Raw genomic sequence first — 23,576 nt, 5'->3', positions numbered from 1 at the left:
ACTGACACTTTTAGTGAGTTTGGTACACATCCTGTGGATAGAGAGCCGTTTATTATGTTCAACATAGGAGGGCCAAGCACAGGAAGCAGCTCTTTCAGTAGTTTAGTTGGAATAGGGTCTAGTATGCATCTTGAAGATTTAGAGGCCATGATTATTTTCATCAATGTGTCAAGAGATATAGTACTAAGAAACTTGAGTGTCTCCCTTGATCCTAGGTCCTGGCAGAGTTGTGCAGACTCAGGACAACTGAGCTTTGGAGGAATACGCAGATTTAAAGAGGAGTCTGTAATTTGCTTTCTAATGATCATGATCTTTTCCTCAAAGAAGTTCATGAATTTATCACTGCTGAAGTGAAAGCCATCCTCCTTTTTAGTTAGCTTTGCAACAGAATCCTACATATTACATTTACATTTTTGGGATTTTATTCATTTAGCAGATACTCTTATCCAGAGCGACTTACAGTAGTGAATGCATACATTTCATACATTTTTTCTCCATACTGGTCCCCCGTGGGAATTGAACCAACAACCCTGGTGTTGCAAACACCATGCGCTACTACCTGAGCTACACGGGACTACATATATTTTGGATTGTTCTTATTTTGTTCTTATGTTCTTAAGAAAAATAGGTTGATCGAGCAGCAGTGAGGGCTCTTCGATACTGCACGGTACTGTCTTTCCAAGCTAATCGGAAGAGTTCCAGTTTGGTGTGGCGCAATTTCCATTCCAATTTTCTGGAAGCTTGCTTCAGAGATCGGGTATTTTCTGTATACCAGTGAGCTAGTTTCTTATGACAAATGTTTTTTGTTTATAGGGGTGCGACTGCATCTAGGGTACTGCGCAAGGTTAAATTGAGTTCCTCAGTTAGGTGGTTAACTGATTTTTGTATTCGGAGGGTAGGCAGAGGGAGTCTGGAAGGGCATCTAGGAATCTTTGGGTTGTCCGAGAATTTATAGCACGACTTTTGATGATCCTTGGTTGGGGTCTGAGCAGATTATTTTTTCCGATTGCAAACGTAATAAAATGGTGGTCCGATAGTCCAGGATTATGAGGAAAAACATTAAGAGCCACAACATTTATTCCACGGGACAAAACTAGGTCCAGAGTATGACTGTGGCAGTGAGTAGGTCCGGGGACATGCTGGACAAAACCCACTGAGTAAATGATGGCTCCGAAAGCCTTTTGGAGTGGGTCTGTGGACTTTTCCATGTGAATATTAAAGTCACCAAAAATGGGAATATTATCTGCCATGACTACAAGGTCCGATAGGAATTCAGGGAACTCAGTGAGGAACGCTGTATATGGCCTAGGAGGCCTGTAAACAGTAGCTATAAAAAGTGATTGAGTAGGCTGAATATAGATTTCATAACTAGAAGCTCAAAAGACGAAAACGTTTTTTTTTTTTGTAAATTGAAATTTGCTATCATAAATGTTAGCAACACCTCCACCTTCGCGGGATGCGCGGGGATATGGTCACTAGTGTAACCAGGAGGTGAGGCCTCATTTAACACAATAAATTCATCAGGCTTAAGCCATGTTTCAGTCAGGCCAATCACACCAAGATTATGATCAGTGATTAGTTAATTGACTATAACTGCCTTGGAAGTGAGGGATCTAACATTAAGTAGCCCTATTTTGAGATGTGAGGTATCACAATCTCTTTCAATAATGGCAGGAATGGAGGAGGTCTTTATTCCAGTGAGATTGCTAAAGCAAACACCGGCATGTTTATTTTTGCCCAACCTAGGTCGAGGCAAAGACACGGTCTCAATGGGGATAGCTGAACTGACTACACTGACTGTGCTAGTGGCAGACTCCACTAGTCTGGCAGGCTGGCTAACAGCCTGCTGCCTGGCCTGCACCATATCTCATTGTGGAGCAAGGGGAGTTAGAGCCCTGTCTATGTTCGTAGATAAGATGAGAGCACCCCTCCAGCTAGGATGGAGTCCGTCACTCCTCAACATGCCAGGCTTGGTCCTGTTTGTGGATGAGTCCCAGAAAGAGGGCCAATTATCTACAAATTCTATCTTTTGGGAGGGGCAGAAAACAGTTTACAACCAGCGATTGAGTTGTGTGACTCTGCTGTAGAGCTCATCACTCCCCCTAACTGGGAGGGGGCCAGAGACAATTACTCGATGCCGACACATCTTTCCAGCTGATTTACACGCTGAAGCTATGTTGCGCTTGGTGACTTCTGACTGTTTCATCCTAACATTGCTGGTGCCGACGTGGATAACAATATCCCTATACTCTCTACATTCGCCAGTTTCAGCTTTAGCCAGCACCATCTTCAGATTAGCCTTAACGTCGGTAGCCCTGCCCCCTGGTAAACAGTGTATGATTGCTGGATGATTCGTTTTAAGTCTAATACTGCGGGTAATGGAGTCGCCAATGACTAGGGTTATCAATTTGTCAGAGCTAATGGTGGGAGGCTTCGGCGTCTCAGACCCCGTAACGGGAGGAGTAGAGACCAGAGAAGGCTCGGCCTCTGACTCCGACTCGCTGCTTAATGGGGAGAACCGGTTGAAAGTTTCTGTTGGCTGAATGAGCGACAACGTTTGAGCATTCCTATAGCATTTCCTTCCAGAAGCCATGAGAAAGTTGTCCGGCTGCGGGGACTGTGAGAGGAGATTTATACTACTATCTGTACCTACTGGTGGCACAGACGCTGTTTCATCCTTTCCTACACTGAAATTACCCATGCCTAACTATTGAATCTGAAGCTGGACTTGCAGCACAGCTATCCTCACCGTAAAGCGACTGTAATTAGAAGGCATCATGTTACTGTTACTACTTAGCTTTGGCTGGTGGAGGTCCTGACGAACCACGTCCAGTGAAAAAGTTGAATGAAAAAAGTTGAGCGAGGGAAAAACAAAAAATATAAACTGTAATTAAAAAGTAAAAAATGTAAAGTTGGCAGGTAGCAAAGTAAGGTTAGCAACAAAACGCACAGCAGCACGTAAACAAGTCTACAAGTTGTGACCGGAAATGACGTTTAGCACTGATCAGACCTACCACTGTTGTGTCGTCAGCAAACTTAATGATGGTGTTGGAGTCGTGTTTGGCCACGTTGTCGTGGGTGAACAGGGAGTACAAGAGGGGACTAAGAACACACCCCTGAGGGGCCCCAGTGTTGAGGATGAGCGTGGCAGACGTGTTGTTGCCTACCCTTACGGGGCGGCCCATCAGGAAGTCCAGGATCCAGTTGCAGAGGGAGGTGTTTAGTCCCAGGGTCCCTAGTGATGAGCTTTGTGGGAACTATGGTGTTGAACGCTGAGCTGCAGTCAATGAACAGCATTCTCAAATAGGGGTTCCTTTTGTCCAAGTGGGAAAGGGCAGTGTGGAGTGCAATTGAGATTGCGTCATCTGTGGATCTGTTGGGGTGGTATGCGAATTGGAGTGGGTCTAAGGTATCCGGGATGAGGCTGTTGATGTGAGCCATGACCAGCCTTTCAAAGCACTTCATGGCTACCAACGTGAGTGCTATGGGGCGGTAATCATTTAGTCAGGTTACCTTCACTTCCTTGGGCACAGGGACTATGGTGGTCTGCTTGAAACATGTAGGTATTACAGACTCGGTCAGGGAGAGGTTGAAAATGTCAGTGAATACACTTGCCAGTTGGTCCATGTGTGCTTTGAGTACACGTCCTAATCCATCTGGCCCTGTGGCTTTGTGAATGTTGACCTGTTTAAAGGTCTTGCTCACATCGGCTACCGAGAGCATTATCACACAGTCATCAGAACAGCTGGTGCTCTCATGCATGCTTCAGTGTTGCTTGCCTCGAAGCAAGCATAAAAGGCATTTAACCTCTTACATCTACACGTTCCGCTAGCGGAACGTCTGCTCCAATATCCAATGATGGGCGGGGCGCGAAATTCAAACTCCTCTAAATCCGAAAACTTACACTTTTCAAACATATGACTATTTTACAGCTATTTAAAGACAAGACTCTCCTTTATCTAACCAAACTGTCCGATTTCAAAAAGGCTTTACAGCGAAAGCAAAACATTAGATTATGTCAGCAGAGTACCCAGCCAGGAATAATCACACAGACATTTTTCAAGCTAGCATATCATGTCACATAAACCCAAACCATATCTAAATGCAGCACTAACCTTTGATGATCTTCATCAGATGACACACCTAGGACATTGTGTTATACAATACATGCATGTCTGTTCAATCAAGTTCATATTTATATCAAAAACCAGCTTTTTACATTAGCATGTGACGTTCAGAACTAGCATTCCCACCCAACACTTCCGGTGATTTTACTAAATTACTCACGATAAACGTTCACAAAAAGCATAACAATTATTTTAAGAATTATAGATACAGAACTCCTCTATGCACTCGATATGTCCGATTTTAAAATAGCTTTTCGGATGAAGCACATTTTGCAATAATGTAAGTACATAGCCCGGCGTTACAGGGCTAGCTATTTAGACACCCTGCAAGTTTAGCCTTCACCAAAATCACATTTCCTATAAGAAAAATGTTCTTACCTTGCTTGTTCTTCATCAGAATACACTGCCAGGACTTCTACTTCAATAACAAATGTAGGTTTGGTCCCAAATAATCCATCGTTATATCCAAACAGCGACGTTTTGTTCGTGCGTTCTAGACACTATCCCAACGCTAAATCTCGGCCACGAGCATGACGCAAAATATGACAAAAAATTTCTAAATATTCCATTACCGTACTTCGAAGCATGTCAACCGCTGTTTAAAACCAATATTTATGCAATTTATCTCGTAGAGAAGCGATAATATTCCGACCGGGAATCTGCCTGTCTGTAAACTGAGGAAAAAACCGAAAGCCGGGGGCGGGGCGTGTCACGCGCCTAAGGCTTAGTCCATTGACTGACCACTCAGCTTTTGCTCTCGTGTGCTTCAGCCAGGGCTTTGAATTACGTCATTCCTGTTTTTCCCGGGCTGTGAGACTCCATTGTTGACGTGAGAAGTGTCACGTAAGAGCAGAGATCCTTTGTAAACGACAGAGATAATAAAGAAGGGCAAGAAATGTTCAGACAGGGTACTTCCTGAACAGAAGCATCTCAGGTTTTTGCCTGCCATAGGAGTTCTGTTATACTCACAGACACCATTCAAACAGTTTCAGAAACTTTGGAGTGTTTTCTCTCCAAAGCTAATAATTATATGCATATTCCAGTTTCTGGGCAGGACTAATAATCAGATTAAATCGGGTACGTTTTTTATCCAGCCGTGAAATTACTGCCCCCTAGATGTAAGAGGTTAACTCATCTAATAGGCTCACATCACTGGGCAGCTCGCAGCTGGGTTTCCCTTTGTAGTCTTATAATGGTTTTCAAGCCCTGCCACATCCGACGAGCGTCAGAGCCAGTGTAGTAGGATTAATCCTGTATTGATGCTTTGCCTGTTTGATGGTTCGTCTGAGGGCGTAGTTCAGGATTTCTTGTTAGCATCTAGATTAGTGTCCTGCTCCTTGAAAGAGGCAGCTATAGCCTTTAGCTCGATGTGGATGTTGCCTGTAATCCATGGCTTCTTCTTGGGATATGTACGCAGGGTCACTGTTGGGACAACGTTGTTGATGCTCTTATTGATGAAGCCGATGACTGAGGTGGTATACTCCTCAATGCCATTGGATGAATCCCAGAACATATTCCAGTCTGTGCTAGCAAAAGAGTCCTGTAGCTTAGCATCCGCGTCATTTGACCACTTCCGTATTGAGCGAGTCACTGGTACTTCTTGTTTTAGTTTTTGCTTGTAAGCAGGAATCAGAAGGTTAGAATTAGGATCGAATTTGCCAAATGGAGGGTGAGGTAGAGCTTTGTATGTGTCTCTGTGTATGGAGTAAAGGTGGCTTAGAGTTTTTCCCTCTGTTTGCACATGTGACATGCTGGTAGAAATGATGTAAAACTGATTTAAGTTTGCCTCCATTAAAGTCCCCGGCCACTAGGAGCGCCGCTGCTGGATTAGCATTTTCTTCTTTGCTTATGGCCTTATAGAGTTGGTTGAGTGCGGTCTTAGTGTCAGCATCGGTTTGTGGTGGTAAATAGACAGCTATGAATAACATAGATGAGAACTCTCTTGGTATATATTGTGGTCTACAGCTTATCATAAGGTACTCTACTTCAGGCGAGCAATACCTCAAGACTTATTTAATATTAGACATTGCACACCAGCTGTTATTGACAAATAGACACACACACCTGCCCCTCATGTTACCAGAAATAGCTTCTCTGTCCTGCTGATGCATGGAAAATCCCGTCAGCTCTATATTATCCGTGTCGTCGTTCAGCCACGACTCGGTGAAACACAAGATATTACAGTTTTTAATGTCCCGTTGGTAGGGTAATCCATTTTGTTTTCCAATGATTACACATTGGCCATGAAAACGGATGGCATTGGGGGTTTACTCACTCGCCTACGAATTCTCAGAAGGTAGCCCGACCTCTCGCCCCCTTTTTCTCTGTCTTTTCTTCACGCAAATGACGGGGATTCTGGCCCGTTCCTGACAAAGCAGTATATCCTTCTTGTCGGACTTGTTAAAGAAAACATATTTTTATAGTTCGAGGTGAGTAATTGCTGTTCTGATGTCCAGAAGTAATTTTTTGGTCATAGGAGACTGTAGCAGCAACATTATGTACAAAATAAGTAAAAAAATAAGTTACAAACAATGAGAAAAAATTGACAAAATAGCACGGTTGGTTAGGAGCACGTAAAACGTCAGCATTATTAACACTTTACTTTACAGTGTGATAATTGCTATAGAACTATACATTTGAACAAGTATTATGATTACTCATTGTTTCATACGAAAGTAATCAAAATATTTGATACAGTACAGACAGCTACGAAAGGGAAAATAGGTTCCCTTTCGTAGCTGTCTGGAACAGGCAAACAGCCTCATTATTGTTTGGCTGTAGTGGATTACCAGGGTGTTAAACTGTGCATCTCAGCAAAAAGCCATTGCCAAATAGATGGATCTGTTTGAGGATGGTGTAATATATGGAGCTTTCAGCTGTTGATCCTGGGTATACTCACTGTCATGAGCACAGCGCAAGGTGAGAGGGTGGTGTAGCTGTGGTACACTGGTTTACTGCTACTTTGTTAAAGTGAAGGTGAGAGTGTGGTTTAAGTGTAACTGTGGCAGTAACAAACAGCCAGCAGCCCTGTACTTTACTCTACTGTACGTGGGATTTAATTGTTTGCATGCATAATAACTCAAATGTGTCAGGGGAAATGATATATACTGGGTCTATATTAAACAATTGAATTACCGCTCTGAATGTGTGTGTGTGACCTTGTGTGTGTGTGTTTGTGCGTGGGTGTGTGTACGCGCGCGCATGAATATGTTTATGCGTGAGTTTGTACACATTAAATGTGGCTCTCAAATGTAGTGTATGCTAGAGTTTTTGTGTGTGTGTGTGTGTGTGTGTGTGTGTGTGTGTGTGTGTGTGTGTGTGTGTGTGTGTGTGTGTGTGTGTGTGTGTGTGTGTGTGTGTGTGTGTGTGTGTGTGTGTGTGTGTGTGTGTGTGTGTGTGTGTGTGTTTGTTTGTGTGTGTTTGTGTGTTTATGAGGGCATTATGTGCCCTATAGCACTCTCTGTCATTGGGCTGTGATAAGAAGCTGTTTTCTCTTTCTCACTGTGGAAGACTGGCTGTGCACTGTTGCAGTAGATGGTTATATGCCCTGGCAGATTCTCTCTCTCTCTCTCTCTCTCTTTCTCTCTCTCTCTCTCTCTCTCTCTCTCTCTCTCTCTCTCTCTCTCTTTCTTTCTTTTCCTCCTTGCCTCTATCTTTCGTGATCTCCCTTTCTCCCTCTCTCTCTCAACCTTTGTCTCTCTGAGCTGTGGGAGCAGACAGCAGACCAGCAGACTCTGTCCCAACCCCTCCCCTGGCAGGGTGATGTATGACTGGGCATGTTTGACGTCAGTCCCGGCCCAACGTCACAGACATCCACACTCACAGCCTTTTTTCCTTCTTTCACTCTTTTTCTTGTTCTTTTTTCTGCTAGCTCTTTCTATCATTTTTCTATCTCTCTCTCTCTATCCCTCTCTCATTTTATCTCTCTCTGGCTTTCATTCTCCTACTCTGTTCTCGCTCTCTCTCTCTTGCTGTTTTTCCATTTTCCTCTCTAGATCTTTCTATCCGGTACTCTCCTACTCTACCTCTTTTCCTCATTATCTCCCTCCCTGTGCTCTGTCTTTCTTCAACATTCTATGTCTATCACTAACCATTGGCATAGCCTCACGCACACACACACACACACACACACACACACACACACACACACACACACACACACACACACACACACACACACACACACACACACACACACACACACACACACACACACACACACACACACACACACACACACACACACACACACACACACACACCCTACACTCCCTATGGTGTAGGGTGTACAAAACAACAAATGGTCTAGAAGATCCATCATACTTTCAATTGGTTCTGTCAGGTGAAGAGTCCACTCACAGCAATTTGATTACATCCACAGGAACCAACCGAGTGCTATCCCTGGGTTGTATTATCTCCATAAGCATCCCTAGTTGTAGCTCTCCTGACAAGTTCACTTTGTTTGATGTAAAGAGAAGATTCCCTTCTGGCTTCCAACACTAAGCGTGAGGACTATGAGAACCCATGAAATAGCAGATATGTTGACTTTGAGGGGCCGAAATAGCTTTTTAAAGTTTCATCTGACTTGACAAGATGAGGAATTGACCCAGTTTTCCTTCCTTCTCTCTCTCCCTTTCTCTCTCTCTTTCTTTCTCTCTCTATTGTCTCCCTATTTTCTTCACTCTAGTCAATCTGTCAAATATGTGAGTGGTATTGGTGGTGACAGGGACAGTGTCATACTTTGGAAAGATAACACAAAGGATCATGTGCCTGGAGTTTGGGTAGTTGTTCAACCTCAAGTGTCATAGGGGTTATCCCAGGCTAAACATCATGGGCTTTATCTTTAACCAAACATAGAACAGTCCTTGTGATTCCATGAGGCATGCCATTAAGGTTTATATTTTAGAGACAATGATTTGTTACTCCAATACCATCTATATATGGTTGTGTCCTTATTTTTGAGACAGAGAACAACCCCCCAAACGGTAAATGGTACATTCCGAGGGATTAATCTTTAGATCTGAAGGTATGCTTTTGGAGGACACCATTTACTTTTCTCAGACCTGAAACATTTAGCATATTGTCATAATTGTTTATTTAAAACAGAGAGTTCAGTCTGATAAATGTTCACTATATTCACAGGACCACCCATACAAAAATGTATGCACATTGGATAAAAGTGCCTGCTAAATGCTATACTGTATATTATTAAATTATATATTACTATTTTCTATCTTTGACCATGGTTTGATGTCATTGTACAGCCAACTGTTTTCCCGAGTTAGTCTGTCTGTGTGCTTTTCGATAATATGCTTTTTGGAAGCCTGCCTGCATTTTAGAGAACGTCGAAGAGAAACGTTTTAAAAAGCACAATCATAAGTCCTGCCTTTTTTTTTGGGCCCAAAAGATTTGGTTGCCAGGCAATCTCTGGAATGAGTTTTCAATTAAATCACTTCCAGTTCCCATCTTGGACTTAAGCATCCAGATCATTCTTCCGACTACTCTGCAGGGGGGCTCTCTGTTGGTCTCCTCCCCTTTCCCTTGCTCTCTCGTTTTTTCGAGAATGTGTGTGAGAGAGTGGGGAGGGTGGAGAAGCTTGCCTTCGCGTATGTGCTATGTGCATGTTTGATGTACAGTATTTTTGTTTGTGAACCGGATGTGTGATGTGTGTGTGATAATATATGTAAGTGTGTGGTAATTTTTTATTTTCTGGTGCAGGTAAGGCTGTAGTTTAGTGTTGCCCTGATCAGTCTATACAATTATATTCTTGCCCATAGCAGCCTGTGATGCAAGATTTTAGTAGGCTATTTTAGCAGGAGATATTAGCAGGATGCTCTGTTTGCTTGCTTCTTTCTCCTCTCTTATGAGGAAAGTGTCATCTCTCTGGCTGTCATGTGTTACACTTAACTGCATCCCCCATGAAAAACTGCTACCCGGCCCTCCTCTCTTCCTCTCCTCCTCTCTTCCACTCTGTCTGCACAGGAATTTTTGGTAGGATGAATACGCATCATCAGTGAGCTCACTCATATAGGCCTTCAGTGGAGGAAGCTCTTAATTTTCAATCTTTCTCTTTCTCTCTCTATATTTTTCTCTCTCCCTGCTCCCCCTGCTTATTTATAATACATCTGCATACCACTCTTCCTCCATACATCTCATCCATCCCTCTCTCTCTTGCACCCACGCATGCGTGCACTCTCTCCCACTCTCCCCCTCTTTTCCATCTCCCCCACTCTTCATTATTTCCTCTCTGTCACTCTATCTCTGTCTCTCTCTCTCTCTCTCTGCTGTCGTGACCTCAGATTAAGGTTGGAGGAATATGTAATTATGTTGTGTTTGTTTCTCTGCAGCTCCAGAATATCTTTCTATGCCATTTATTGATACACTCAGGGGCCAGTTTATTAGGTACGCCCATCTAGTACTGGGTCGGACCCCCCTTTTCCTCCAGAACAGACTGATTTCTTCAGGGCATGGAAACGTTGCTCAATTGGTATCAAAGGACCTAACGTGTGGCAGGAAAACCTTCCCCACACCACCACTACTAGCCTGTACCGTTGACACCAGGCAGGATGGGGCCATGGACTCATGCTGCTTACGCCAAATCCTGACTCTGTCATTAGCATTACGCAACAGGCACCAAGATTTGTTGTACCCGGAGATGTTTTTCCACTCCTCAATTGTCCAGGGTTGGTGAATCTGAGATGTCGTTCTGCATACCACTGATGTACCATGCCGTTATTTGCCTGTTAGCTTGCTCGATTCTTGCCATTCTCCTTCAACCTCTCATCAACAAGCTGTTTTCGCCCACAGGACTGCCGTGGACTTCATGGGTTTTTTTGTCGCGCCATTCTTGGTAGACCCTAAACACTGTTGTGCGTGAAAAGCCCAGGAGGTCGGACGTTCCTGAGATACTTGAACCGGCACGTCTGGCACCGACGATCATACCACGCTCAAAGTCACTTAGGTCACTTGTTTTGCCCATTCGAACATTCAATCGAACAGTAGCTGAATGCCTCTGTGCCTATCTGCCTGCTTTATATAGCATGTCACTGCCACGTGACTCACTGTTTGTAGGAGCGAACCGTTTTCATAAATGGGGTAGGGTACCTAATAAACTGACCACTGAGTGTATATTTGTTTATTTTTAAGTAAATATATAATTGTGTCTTATCTCTGTGTTCTCTATGAACACATATCTCTCCAGAAAACAACTCTACCAGGATAGACAGACTGCAGTATATTAGCTAGGAAATGCTTATATCTTCAAAATACACTACATGACCAAAAGTATGTGGACACCTGCTCTTTGAACATCTCATTCCAAAATCATGGGCATTAATATGGAGTTGGTCCCCCCCTTTGCTGTAATAACAGCCTCCACTCTTTTGGGAAGGCTTTCCACGAGATGTTGGAACATTGCTGCGACTTTTTATTGACTTGCATCAATTGATCACTGATGTTGGGCCACAAGGCATGGCTCGCAGTCGGCGTTCCAATTCATCCCAAAGGTGTTCGATGGGGTTTAGGTCAGGGCTCTATGTAGGTCAGTCTTAGTTGTTCCACACCTATCTTGACAAACCATTTTCTGTATGGACCTGGCTTTGTGCACGGGGGCATTGTCATGCTGAAACAGGAAAGGGCCTTCCCCAAACTGTTGCCACAAAGTTGGAAGCGCAGAATCGTCTAGAATGTCATTGTATGCTGTAGTGTTAAGATTCATCACTCCAGAGAATGCGTTTCCACTGCTCCAGAGTCCAATGTCGGCAAACATTTCTTGTGCTGACGTTGCTTCCAGAGGCAGTTTGGAACTCGGTAGTGAGTGTTGCAACCCGAGAACAGACGATTTTTACGTGCTTCAGCACTCGGCGGCCCCGTTCTGTGAGCTTGTGTGGCCTACCACTTCATGGCTGAGCCGTTGTTGTTGCTGCTCCACTTCGCAATAACAACACTTACAGTTGACCGGGGCAGCTCTAGCAGGGCAGAAATCCACTAATTTGAAGGGATGTCAACATACGTTTGTATAGATAATCTACTGAAATGTACTTTGGCGTTTACTGTGGGTGGACTGTCGAATGGCTCTAACCTGTCCAATGCTTGGTCATGACAGAAAAACAGAGCAAGACATAGGCTGTTCTGTTCCAAAAGCCCATGTAAGGACTGAAATCTATAGCAAACAAAGAATCTCATAGTTGTTCATTGTGTGGTTCTATCTCCTTTCTTATCCATCCCACCTTCTTCTCCATTGGTTGATTCCTTGACGGAGAGCCTATCAGGTTTGGTCGTCCAGGTGTTGAGTGCTACTGTCAACATGAGAGTGGAGCCGCTGTCATCTCGCTACAGTTTCTCATCAACGAGGTGAGTAATGAAAACAGGAACACACACCTCATCTAACACCAGACCTCCTCTACTGACACTGTCTCTCTCTCGCTCTCTACCCCACTAAACCCCTTTCTATCTCCTTTCTTCTCCACTCAAAAACATCTCAAACACTCCTGTATCTCTATAGATGTGTGTGCGTGCGTGCCTGTGTGTGTGTGTTTGTGTGTCTTTGTGACTCAGACCCTGTGGGAGCTCTTTCCATGTCTGCTTGAAATTCAGCCTTTCACCAGGAGATGGAGAAATGCCATTGCAAGCTTGTGTGTGCATTGTGTACTGATGTTTACCTGTGTGTAAATGCTGTCTTCTCCGTTCCTGCCACAGGGGGCGCTGGTGAGTGCTCTGGCAGATGACAGCGTGCACCTCTGGAACCTGAGGCAGAAGAGGCCCGCCATCCTCCACTCACTCAAGTTCAACAGAGAGAGGTAAGAAACCCGGAATCTCTCTCTCTCTCTCTCTCTCTCTCTCTCTCTCTCTCTCTCTCTCTCTCTCTCTCTCTCTCTCTGTGTATGCATGCGTCTCTCTACTCTACTCTACTCTACTCTACTCTACTCTACTCTACCGGGTGGAGATTATAAGAGTACATGGCCATTAAGGCCAGATCGTTCTTCAAGATGTTCAAATGTTCATAGATGACCAGCAGGGTCAAATAATATTCACAGTGGTTGTAAAGTGTGCAACAGGTCAGCACCTCAGGTCAGTTGGCTTTTCATAGCCGAGCGCTCAGGTGCGGTAGAGAGAAAGGGTTGAAAACAGCAGGTCCCGAACAAGGTAGCAGGTCCGGTGAACAAGTCAGGGTTCCATAGCCGCATGCAGAACAGTTGAAAGACTGGAGCAGCAGCACGACAAGCCAGGAGTAATCAGGCCAGGTTGCCCTAGGCATGGTCCTAGGGCTCAGGCCCCCGGAGAGAGAGAGAGAGAGAGAGAGAGAGAGATGGGAGAATTAGAGGTAGCAGACTATAGAACAGACTGACCCTAGCCCTCCAGCACATAGACGATTGCAGCATAGATACTGGAGGCTAGAAGGGATATCAACAGACCACCAACTTACTACCCTGAGACAAGGATGAGTATAGCCCACGAAGATTTCCACCACTGCACGAGCCTGAGCAAGACCGGACAGGAAGATCACGTCAGTGACTGAACCCACTCAAGTCGAGTATAGCGAAAAAGCCTGGCACGATGTGATGCACCCCACCTAGAGGCGGCATGGAAGAGCGCTAGTAAGCCAGTGACTCAGCCCCCGTAATAGGGTTAGAGGCTGAGAATCCCAGTGGAGAGAGGGGAGCCAGTCAGGCAGAGACAGAAAGGGTGGTTTGTCACTCCAGTGCCTTGCCATTCACCGTTGCATCCCTGGGCCAGACTACACTCAATCATAGGACCTACTGAAGAGATGAGTCTTCAGTAAAGACTTAAAGGTCGAGACCGCGTCTGCGTCTCTCACATGGATAGGCAGACCATTCTATAAAAATGTAGCCCTAAAGGAGAAAGCCCTCCCTCCAGCTGTTTGCTTAGAAATTCTAGGGACAATAGGGAGGCCTGTGTCTTGTGACCATAGCTTATGTGTAGGTATGTACGGCAGGACCAAATCAGAGAGATACTGTAGGTAGGAGCAAGTCAATGTAATGCTTTGTAGGTTAGCAGTAAAACCTTGAAATCAGCCTTAGACTTAACGTCTATGGGCTAGGTGGGACGTTTGCGTCCCACCCTAGTCAACAGCCAGTGGAATCGCATGGCGCGAAATACAAATACCTCATAAATGCTATAACTTCAATTTCTCAAACATGACTATTTTACACCATTTTAAAGACAAGACTCTCGTTAATCTAACCACATTGTCCGATTTCAAAAAGGCTTTACAGCGAAAGCAAAACATTAGATTATGTCAGGAGAGTACCCTGCCAAAAATAATCACACAGCCATTTTCAAAGCAAGCATATATGTCACAAAACCCAAAACCACAGCTAAATGCAGCACTAACCTTTGATGATCTTCATCAGATGACACTCCTAGGACATTATGTTATACAATACATGCATGTTTTGTTCAATCAAGTTCATATTTATATCAAAAACCAGCTTTTTACATTAGCATGTGATGTTCAGAGCTAGCATACCCACTGAAAACGTCCGTTGAATTTACTAAATTACTCATGATAAACGTTCACAAAAAACATAACAATTATTTTAAGAATTATAGATACAGAACTCCTCTATGCACTCGATATGTCCGATTTTAAAATAGCTTTTCGGTGAAAGCACATTTTGCAATATTCTAAGTAGATAGCCCGGCATCACAGGGCTAGCTATTTAGACACCCAGCAAGTTTAGCACTCACCAAAGTCAGATTTACTATAAGAAAAATGTTATTACCTTTGCTGTTCTTTGTCAGAATGCACTCCCAGGACTTCTACTTCAATAACAAATGTTGGTTTGGTCCTAAATAATCCATTGTTATATCCAAATAGCGGCGTTTTGTTCGTGCGTTCAAGACACTATCCGAAAGGGTAAATAAGGGTGACGAGCACGACGCATTTCGTGACAAAAAATGTCTAAATATTCCATTACCGTACTTCGAAGCATGTCAACCGCTGTTTAAAATCAATTTTTATGCCATTTTTCTCGTAAAAAATCGATAATATTCCGACCGGAAATCGTTTTTTAATACAAAGAGAGTGAAAGGAAAAGCATGGGATCCCCTCATGCACGAGCCTCAGTCTGATGGCCCTCTGATAGAGCACTTGCCAAACGCGCTAATGTGTTTCAGCGATATTATTATTTTTTATTATTTAAAAAAAAAATGTATACCCTCTATTTCTCCTCAATTTTGTGATTACGATCTTGTCTCATCACTGCAACTTCCCAATGGGCTTTGGAGAGATGAAGGTTGAGTCATGCATCCTCTGAAACATGACCCGCCAAGCCACGCTTCTTAACACAATGCCGCTTAACCCGGAAGCCAGTCGCACCAATGTGTCAGAGGAAACACAATTCACCTTGCCGACCAAGGTTAGCCTGCAGGCGCCTGGCTTGCCACAAGGAGTTGCTAAGAGCACCATGAGCCAAGTAAAGCCCCTCCGACCAAACTCTCCCCTAACCTGGACGACGTTGGGCCAATTGTGCTCCGCCCTAGGAGACTCCCAGTAACGGTTGGTTGTGACACAGCCTGGGATCGAACCCAAGGCTGTAGTGATGCCACAACACTGCAATGCAGTGCCTTAGATTGCTGCACCACTTGGAGGCCCGGCTGATATTCTTTTACATTTTCAGGGTCAAGGTTTGGCTTTTTCAGGAGCTTTATTACTGCCATTTTTAGTGAGTTTGGTACTCATCCGGAGGATAGGGAGCTATTTATTATGTTCAACATAGGAGGGCCAAGCACAGGAAGTAGCTCATTAGTAGTTTAGTTGGAATAGGGTCCAGTAGGCAGCTGGAAGGTTTATGCCATGACTATTTTTGTAAATGTGTCGAAAGATACAGGATTAAAAAACTTGAGTGTCTCCATTGATCTAACTTCCTGGCAGTTCTGTGCAGGACAACTGAGTTTTGGAGAAATACGCAGATTCAAAGGTGTGTCCGTAATTTGCTTTATAATGATCATGATCTTTTCGTCAAAGAAGTTCATGAATTCATCACTGCTGACGTGAAGGCTAGTTAGCTTAGTTAGCTTTGCGACAGTATCAAAAAATAATTGGGGGATTGTTTCTATTCTCCCTAATTAGGTTGGAAATGTAGGCTGATTGAGCAGCAGTGAGGGCTCTTTGATATTGCATGGTACTGTCTTTCCATGCTAGTCAGAAGACTTCCAGTATGGTGGAGCGCCATTTCCGTTCCACATTTCTGGAAGCTTGCTTCAGGACTATACCAGGGAGCTAATTTCTTGTGACAAATGTTTTTTTACCCTGCATCTAGGGTATGCGTAACACCCTGCATCTAGGGTATTACGCAAGGTTACATATAGATCTTCGGTTAGGAGGTTAACAGATTTTTGTACTCTGACGTCCTTGGGTAGGTGGAGGGAGTCTTGAAGGTCCTTTAGGAATCTTTGGGTTGTCCAAGAATTTATAGCATGGTTTTTGATAATCTTTGGTTGGGGTCTAAGCAGATTATTTGTTGCGATTGCAAACATAATAAGATGGTGGTCCGATAGTCCAGTATTATGAAGAAAAACATTTAGATCAACAATATTTATGCCACGGGACAAAACTAAATCCAGGGTATGACTGTGACAATGCATAAGGTCCAGAGACATGTTGGACAAAACCCAGTAAGTCGATGATGGCTCCGAAAGCCTTTTGGAGTGTGTCTGTGGACATTGCCATGTGAATATTGAAGTTACCAAAAATGTGAATATTATCTACCATGACTACAAGGTCCATTAAGAATTCAGGGACCTCAATGAGGAACGCTGTTTACGGCCCAGGAGCCCTGTAAACAGTGCAGTAGCTATACAAAGTTATTGTGTAGGCTGCGTAGATTTCATGACTAGAAGCTAAAATATTAAAACTGCATCTTTTTTGGGGGTTAATTGAAATATCTGTGCATCTGCCTTTGTGGGATGCGCAGGGGATATGTCACTAGTGTAACCAGGAGGAGAGGCCTTATTTAACGCAGTAAATGTATCAGGCTTGAGCCATGTTTCAGTCAGGCCAATCACATCAAAGTTATGCTCAGTGATGAGTTCATTGACTACGACTGCCTTGGAAGTGAGGGATCTAACATTAAGTAGTCCTATTTTGAGATGTGAGATATTACAATCTCTTTCAATAATGACAGGAATGGAGGAGGTCTTGTGTTTAGGAGTGTGTTTAGTAGCGTGTTGCATGCTCCTGTCATTGGCAATCGTTCTGCTCTATATAAACCAAGGCTTATGTATAAAGGGTATCTGTCAGTCCTGTCCCGCCCCAGGGTAAAGGAGGTGACACATGTGCACCTGATTTGCCTCTTTCATCCTCCCTCTTTCATCCTCCTCCCCCTCTCCTTCGTTCCAACCAAGCAACTAGATTATTCCGATCAATCGCTCCTACCCAGCCCCAACATGGGGTGCAGATGTGACCACACACACACACACACACACACACACACACACACACACACACACACACACACACACACACACACACACACACACACACACACTGTTCTTTGAGTATTTCCAAGCTGTTAGCTGATACTACTCTGAATTATGTAATCTTAGTTTAATTGGGTAATTCATAAAATTATTAGAAAGCATCAGTAGTTTTTTATATTTTGACTCAATAACTTTGCAGTCAAATAGCAAGTTACTGGGGGGCAGAATCACCCCACTTCAAGTGGGAGGGGTCAACTGTCTGCTCCAGTGACAGACACAGGGCTTAAGCATCAGAGCCAATAACGGTGTTCCTTCCATGATCCCTCAGTCTGATAGGGGAAGGGGTTAACCGTCAGAGCTTATCGCTGCTGATGTGACGGACAGGTGCCCGGCAGCGTCTTTACAGGCTGAATGAGTTGAATGAGTGTGTGACATTTAGTGAGCGTGGCTCTCAAACACAGCCTGCCTGCCTCCCTGAGCAACAGGAGTGAACTCAACAGTCCTGTACACTGAACCCCAGGAGACAACAAGACAAATTCCCACAGAGCTGAGGAGAGGATGAGGGGAAGAGGAAACTATTCTTTCCCATATGGTTAGGATAGACAGTATAGGTGTGACAGTGTAGGTCAAGGTAGAGACAACACATGTGGTTATCCCCTCCCTTCTTTGATATTCTGTGTGACTGAAATGCTCACACATGGCTTGGGATGTTTTTGAAACAGGCACAGCCGACCAAGTCTACTTATCACACCTCTAAGTGACACTGATAAATGGTGTTGAAGTAACAACTTTGAAGCAACATCAACGACAAACTACTGTTCAGGATTAGAGAAAGACCGTGTCCCCAATCTCTCAAATGGGTGCTCCCCCTTCCTTGTCATCTCCTTCGTCATCTCTTTCGTCATCTCCTTTGCCATCTCCTTGTCTCTTCTCCTTCACCAGCGACTGATCAGAAAATAGTTGATGTGTTGCAGAAATCCCTCCCAACCACAACTATAACTGATCCAGTACCATTAGATATGCGGAGATGAGGACAGAGAAAGTCTTGTTGGAGCACTGTGGACCATTCACAAAGTAGTGGCAGAGTCAGTGGGTCGATGAGAGGGGATGGAGGAAAGAAGAGGAGGGGAGGAAATAAGAGAGGAGGAAATGTGAGGGGAGGAGTGGAGAAGAAAGGAAAGGAAAGGAGAGAACAGGAGGAGGGGAGAAGAGAAGAGGATTGGAGAGGAGATAAGAGGGGATGAGAGGAGATGAAAGGAAACGAGAGGAGAGGTGTTTTGCCAAGTCATTGTGGCTGTGGGGACTCTGTCGCCTCCTGGCTGCAGATGCAGGCTTTTCAGCGTTTTTTTTCCCTCGCCGAGTTAGATGAAGCTGATGTGATACACACAAACGCACAGCACACGCAGCCTCCACAAACAGAGCCCCAACCACAAGATATACTGCATACTGGAGGAACAAATCCACTACATAGTTCATAAAAAATGTGTTGCACTGGGTTACTTACTATAAGGGAGTGGAGAACCACATGTGTTTGGTCTGGGACTGGTTCTGTGTAGGCTGGGCTGGGCCGGTTAGTTCTCTACCCAGAACTCTCATTTAGGCCCCAAGTCAAAGTTGATCTGACAGCACAGCCAATTAAAGTGCATGCTTTTAAATAGCCCACATCTAAGAGAGTGGGGACAGAGGACTTAATTGGCCAGCTACATTTTAATAACACAGCCCACACATACAAACGCGTGCGCACACACACGCATGCATGCACGTATGCACATACACTGCATTGCTTCTCATTTCATTTCTATTTTCATCCCTTCTTTCACAGGAGGGGGAGATGAAGTTCCGGACGCAGGGCTGAGTGAGTTATGTAAAAGAAGGAGGACAGGGGACACAAATATTTTTTGTATGTGTATTTGGGTAGTTGCCATTTGGCCAAATCAAAATTACAAAAAATATTATTCTAAAATTAAAGATGGTATCCGCAGTACGGGGAAACAGCGCCACTGGCCACCCCACTACCGTTATTGTTTTTGTTACAGTACATATCATGCTCCGAGGGGAAAAATTGTTCATTATATGCAGGAACTTTATTGTAATATCACAAACAGACGTGGCTGTTTCACTGTTAAGGATTCCAGCTTTAAAGTAAAAAAAAACATATACAGTGCATTCGGAAAGTATTCAGACCACTTGACTTTTTTCTCATTTTGTTACGTTACAGCCTTATTCTAAAATTGATTTAATAAAACATTTCTCATCAATCTACACTCAATACCCCATAATAACAAAGTCAAAACAGGTTTTTAGAAATGCCTTATTTACATACAGTTGAAGTCGGAAGTTTACATACACCTTAGCCAAATACATTTAAACTCAGTTTTTCACAATTCCAGATATTTAATCCAAGTTAAACATTCCCTGTCTTAGGTCAGTTAGGATCACCACTTTATTTTAAGAATGTGAAATGTCAGAATAAAAGTAGAGAGAATGATTTATTTCAGCTTTTATTTATTTCATCACATTCCCAGTGGGTCAGAAGTTTACATACACTCAATTAGTATTTGGTAGCATTACCTTTAAATTGTTTAACTTGGGTTAAACGTTTCCGGTAGCCTTCCACAAGCTTCCCACAATAAGTTGCGTGAATTCTGGCCCAGTCCTCCTGGCAGAGCTGGTGTAACTGAGTCAGGTCTGTAGGCCTCCTTGCTCGCACACACTTTTTCAGTTCTGCCCACAAATTTTCTATAGGATTGAGGTCAGGGCTTTGTGATGGCCACTCCAATACCTTGACTTTGTTGTCCTTAAGCCATTTTGCCACAACTTTGGAAGTATGCTTGGGGTTATTGTCCATTTGGAAGACCCATTTGCGACCAAGCTTTAACTTCCTGACTGATGTCTTGAGATGTTGCTTCCAATATATCCACATAATTTTCCTCCTCATGATACCATCTATTTTGTGAAGTGCACCAGTCCCTCCTGCATCAAAGCACCCCCACAACATGATGCTGCCACCCCCGTGCTTCACGGTTGGGATGGTGTTCTTCGGCTTGCAAGCCTCCCCCTTTTTCCTCCAAACATAACGATGGTCATTATGGCCAAACAGTTCTATTTTTGTTTCATCAGACCAGAGGACATTTCTCCAAAAAGTACAATCTTTGTCGCCATGTGCAGTTGCAAACCGTAGTCTGGCTTTTTTATGTTGGTTTTGGAGCAGTGGCTTCTTCCTTGCTGAGCTGCCTTTCAGGTTATGTCGATATAGGACTCGTTTGACTGTGGATATAGATACTTTTGTACCTGTTTCCTCCAGCATCTTCACAAGGCCCTTTGCTGTTGTTCTGGGGTTGATTTGCACTTTTCGCACCAAAGTACGTTCAACTCTAAGAGACAGAACACGTCTCCTTCCTGAGTAGTATGATGGCTGCGTGCTCCCATGGTGTTTATACCTGCGTACTATTGTTTGTACTGATGAACGTGGTACCTTCAGGCGTTTGGAAATTGCTCCCAAGGATGAACTAGACTAGGCTGATTTGTTTTGATTTTCCCATGATGTCAAGCAAAGAGGCACTGAGTTTGAAAGTAGGCCTTGAAATACATCCACAGGTACACCTCCAATTGACTCAAATTATGTCAATTAGCCTATCAGAAGCTTCTAAAGCCATTACATAATTTTCTGGAATTTTCCAAGCTGTTTAAAGGCACAGTCAACTTAGTGTATGTAAACTTCTGACCCACTGGATTTGTGATACAGTGAACTATAAGTGAAATAATCTGTCTGTAAACAATTGTTTGAAAAATGACTTGTGTCATGCACAAAGTAGATGTCCTAACCGACTTGCCAAAACTATAGTTTGTTAACAAGAAATTTGTGGAGTGGTTGAAAAACAAGTTTTAATGACTCCAACCTAAGTGTATATAAACTTCCGACTTCAACTATTAGTATTCAGACCCTTTGCTATGAGACTCAAAATTGAGTTCAGGTGTATCCTGTTTCCATTGATCATCCTTGAGATGAGTCCACCTGTGGTAAATTAAATTGATTGTACATGATTTGGAAAGGCACACACCTGTCTATGTAAGGTCCCACAGTTGACAGTGCATGTCAGAATAAAAATCAAACCATGAGGTCGAAGGAATTGTCCGTAGAGCTCCGAGACAGGAGTGTGTCGAGGCACAGATCTAGAGAAGGGCAACAAAAAATGTCTGCAGCATCGAAGGTCTCCAAGAACACAGTGGCCTCCATCATTCTGAAATGGAAGAAGTTTGGAACCACCAAGACTCTTCCTAGCGCTGGCCGCCCGGCCAAACTGAGCAATCGGGGGAGAAGGGCCTAGGTCAGGGAGTTGACCAAAAACCTGATTGGCACTATAACAGAGCTGCAGAGTTCCTCTGTGGAGATGGGAGAACCTTCCAGAAGGACAACCGTCTCTGCACTACTCCACTACTCCACGACTGCTCAGTAAAAGGCACATCACAGCCCACTTGGAGTTTGACAAGAGGCACCTAAAGGACTCTCAGACCATCAGAAACAAGATTATCTGGTCTGATGAAAACAATATTGAACTCTTTGGCCTGAATGCCAAGCGTCACATTTGGAGGAAACCTGGCACCATCCCTACGGTGAAGCATGGTGGTGGCAGCATGGATGTTTTCAGAGACAGAGTCTGGGAGACTAGTCAGGATCGAAGGAAAGATGAACGGAGCAAAGTACAGAGGAATCCTTGATGAAACCAGCTCCAGACCACTCAGGACCTCAGACTGGTGTGAAGGTTCACCTTCCAACAGGACAATGACCCTAAGCACACAGTCAAGACAAGGCAGGAGTGGCTTCGGGACAATTCTCTGAATGTCCTTGAGTGGCCCAGCCAGAGCCCAGACTTGAACCAAATCGAAAATCTCTGGAGAGACCTGAAAATAGCTATGCAGCAATGCTCCCCATCCAATGTGACAGAGCTTGAGAGGATCTGCAGAGAAGAATGGGAGAAACTCCCCAGATACAGGTGTGCCAAGCTTGTAGCGTCATACCTAAGAAGACTTGAGGCTGTAATCGCTACCAAAGGTGCTTCAACAAAGTACTGAGTAAAGGGTCTGAATACTTATGTAAATGTGACATTTCAGTTTGTTTTTTATTTTTATAAATTTGCACACAAAAAAACAACAACCGTTTTTGCTTTGCCATTATGGAGTATTGTGTTTTATTGTATTTTTGTATTTTTTTATTTCACCTTTATTTAACCAGGTAGGCCAGTTGAGAACAAGTTATTATTTACAACTGCGACCTGGCCAAGATAAAGCAAAGCAGTGCGACACATACAACAACTAACACATGGGATAAACAAACATACAGTTGATAACACAATAGAAAAATCTGTATAGAGTGTGTGTAAATGAAGTAGGGAGGTAAGACAATAAAAAGGCCAATAGTGGCGAAGTAATTACAATTTAGCAAAATACACTGGAGTGATATATGTGCAGATGAGGATGTGCAAGTACAAATAATGGTGTGCAAAAGAGTAGAAAAACTTAAACAAATACGGGGATGAGGTAAGTAGTTGGATGGGCTATACCAACAAAAACCTTAGATTATGCAAAGCCGCTGTAACTTTGTTTCCAATTGAATAATTTTAATTCATGCATCATTCTAATTTACTATAATAACATTTTGGGATTTACTTGTTATCTTGGGTGATGTACTCGTGACATTTTGGGCAAATGGTTTATTGGTAGATTTTAACTTGATTTGTTTTTTATTTTTATAATATTATAAAATAATATTTTATAATATAATTTATAATATATTATAATATAATATTTTCTCTGACAGCTGACGCTTAAAGTCAGTGAGGGAGATATAAGTCTCCAACAAGTGATTTTTGCAATTCGTTCCAGTCAATGGCAGCAGAGAAATGGAAGGAAAAGCGGCCGAAGGAGGAATTGGCTCTGGGGATGACCAATGAAATATACCTGCTAGAGCGCGTGCTACGGATGGGTGTTGCTATGATGACCAGTGAG

At 43.6% G+C, this 23,576-nt stretch overlaps 1 protein-coding gene across 3 annotated transcripts in view; it reads left to right on the top strand.

Moving 5' to 3' along the window:
* LOC115174446 (syntaxin-binding protein 5-like) overlaps window positions 1-23,576 on the top strand; it is a 159,364-nt gene that overhangs the window by 43,944 nt on the left and 91,844 nt on the right. For all 3 annotated transcript variants that reach the window (XM_029732966.1, XM_029732965.1, XM_029732964.1), the window contains exons 3-4: window positions 12,398-12,479; window positions 12,825-12,925. In XM_029732966.1, coding sequence (XP_029588826.1) covers window positions 12,398-12,479; window positions 12,825-12,925 — 183 coding nt within the window. The remainder of the gene's footprint in view (window positions 1-12,397; window positions 12,480-12,824; window positions 12,926-23,576) is intronic.

The sequence above is a fragment of the Salmo trutta genome, chromosome 35 (genome assembly GCF_901001165.1).
Source record: "Salmo trutta chromosome 35, fSalTru1.1, whole genome shotgun sequence".
NCBI lineage: Eukaryota > Metazoa > Chordata > Actinopteri > Salmoniformes > Salmonidae > Salmo > Salmo trutta.
This window is presented reverse-complemented; position numbering and strand designations above follow the sequence as displayed.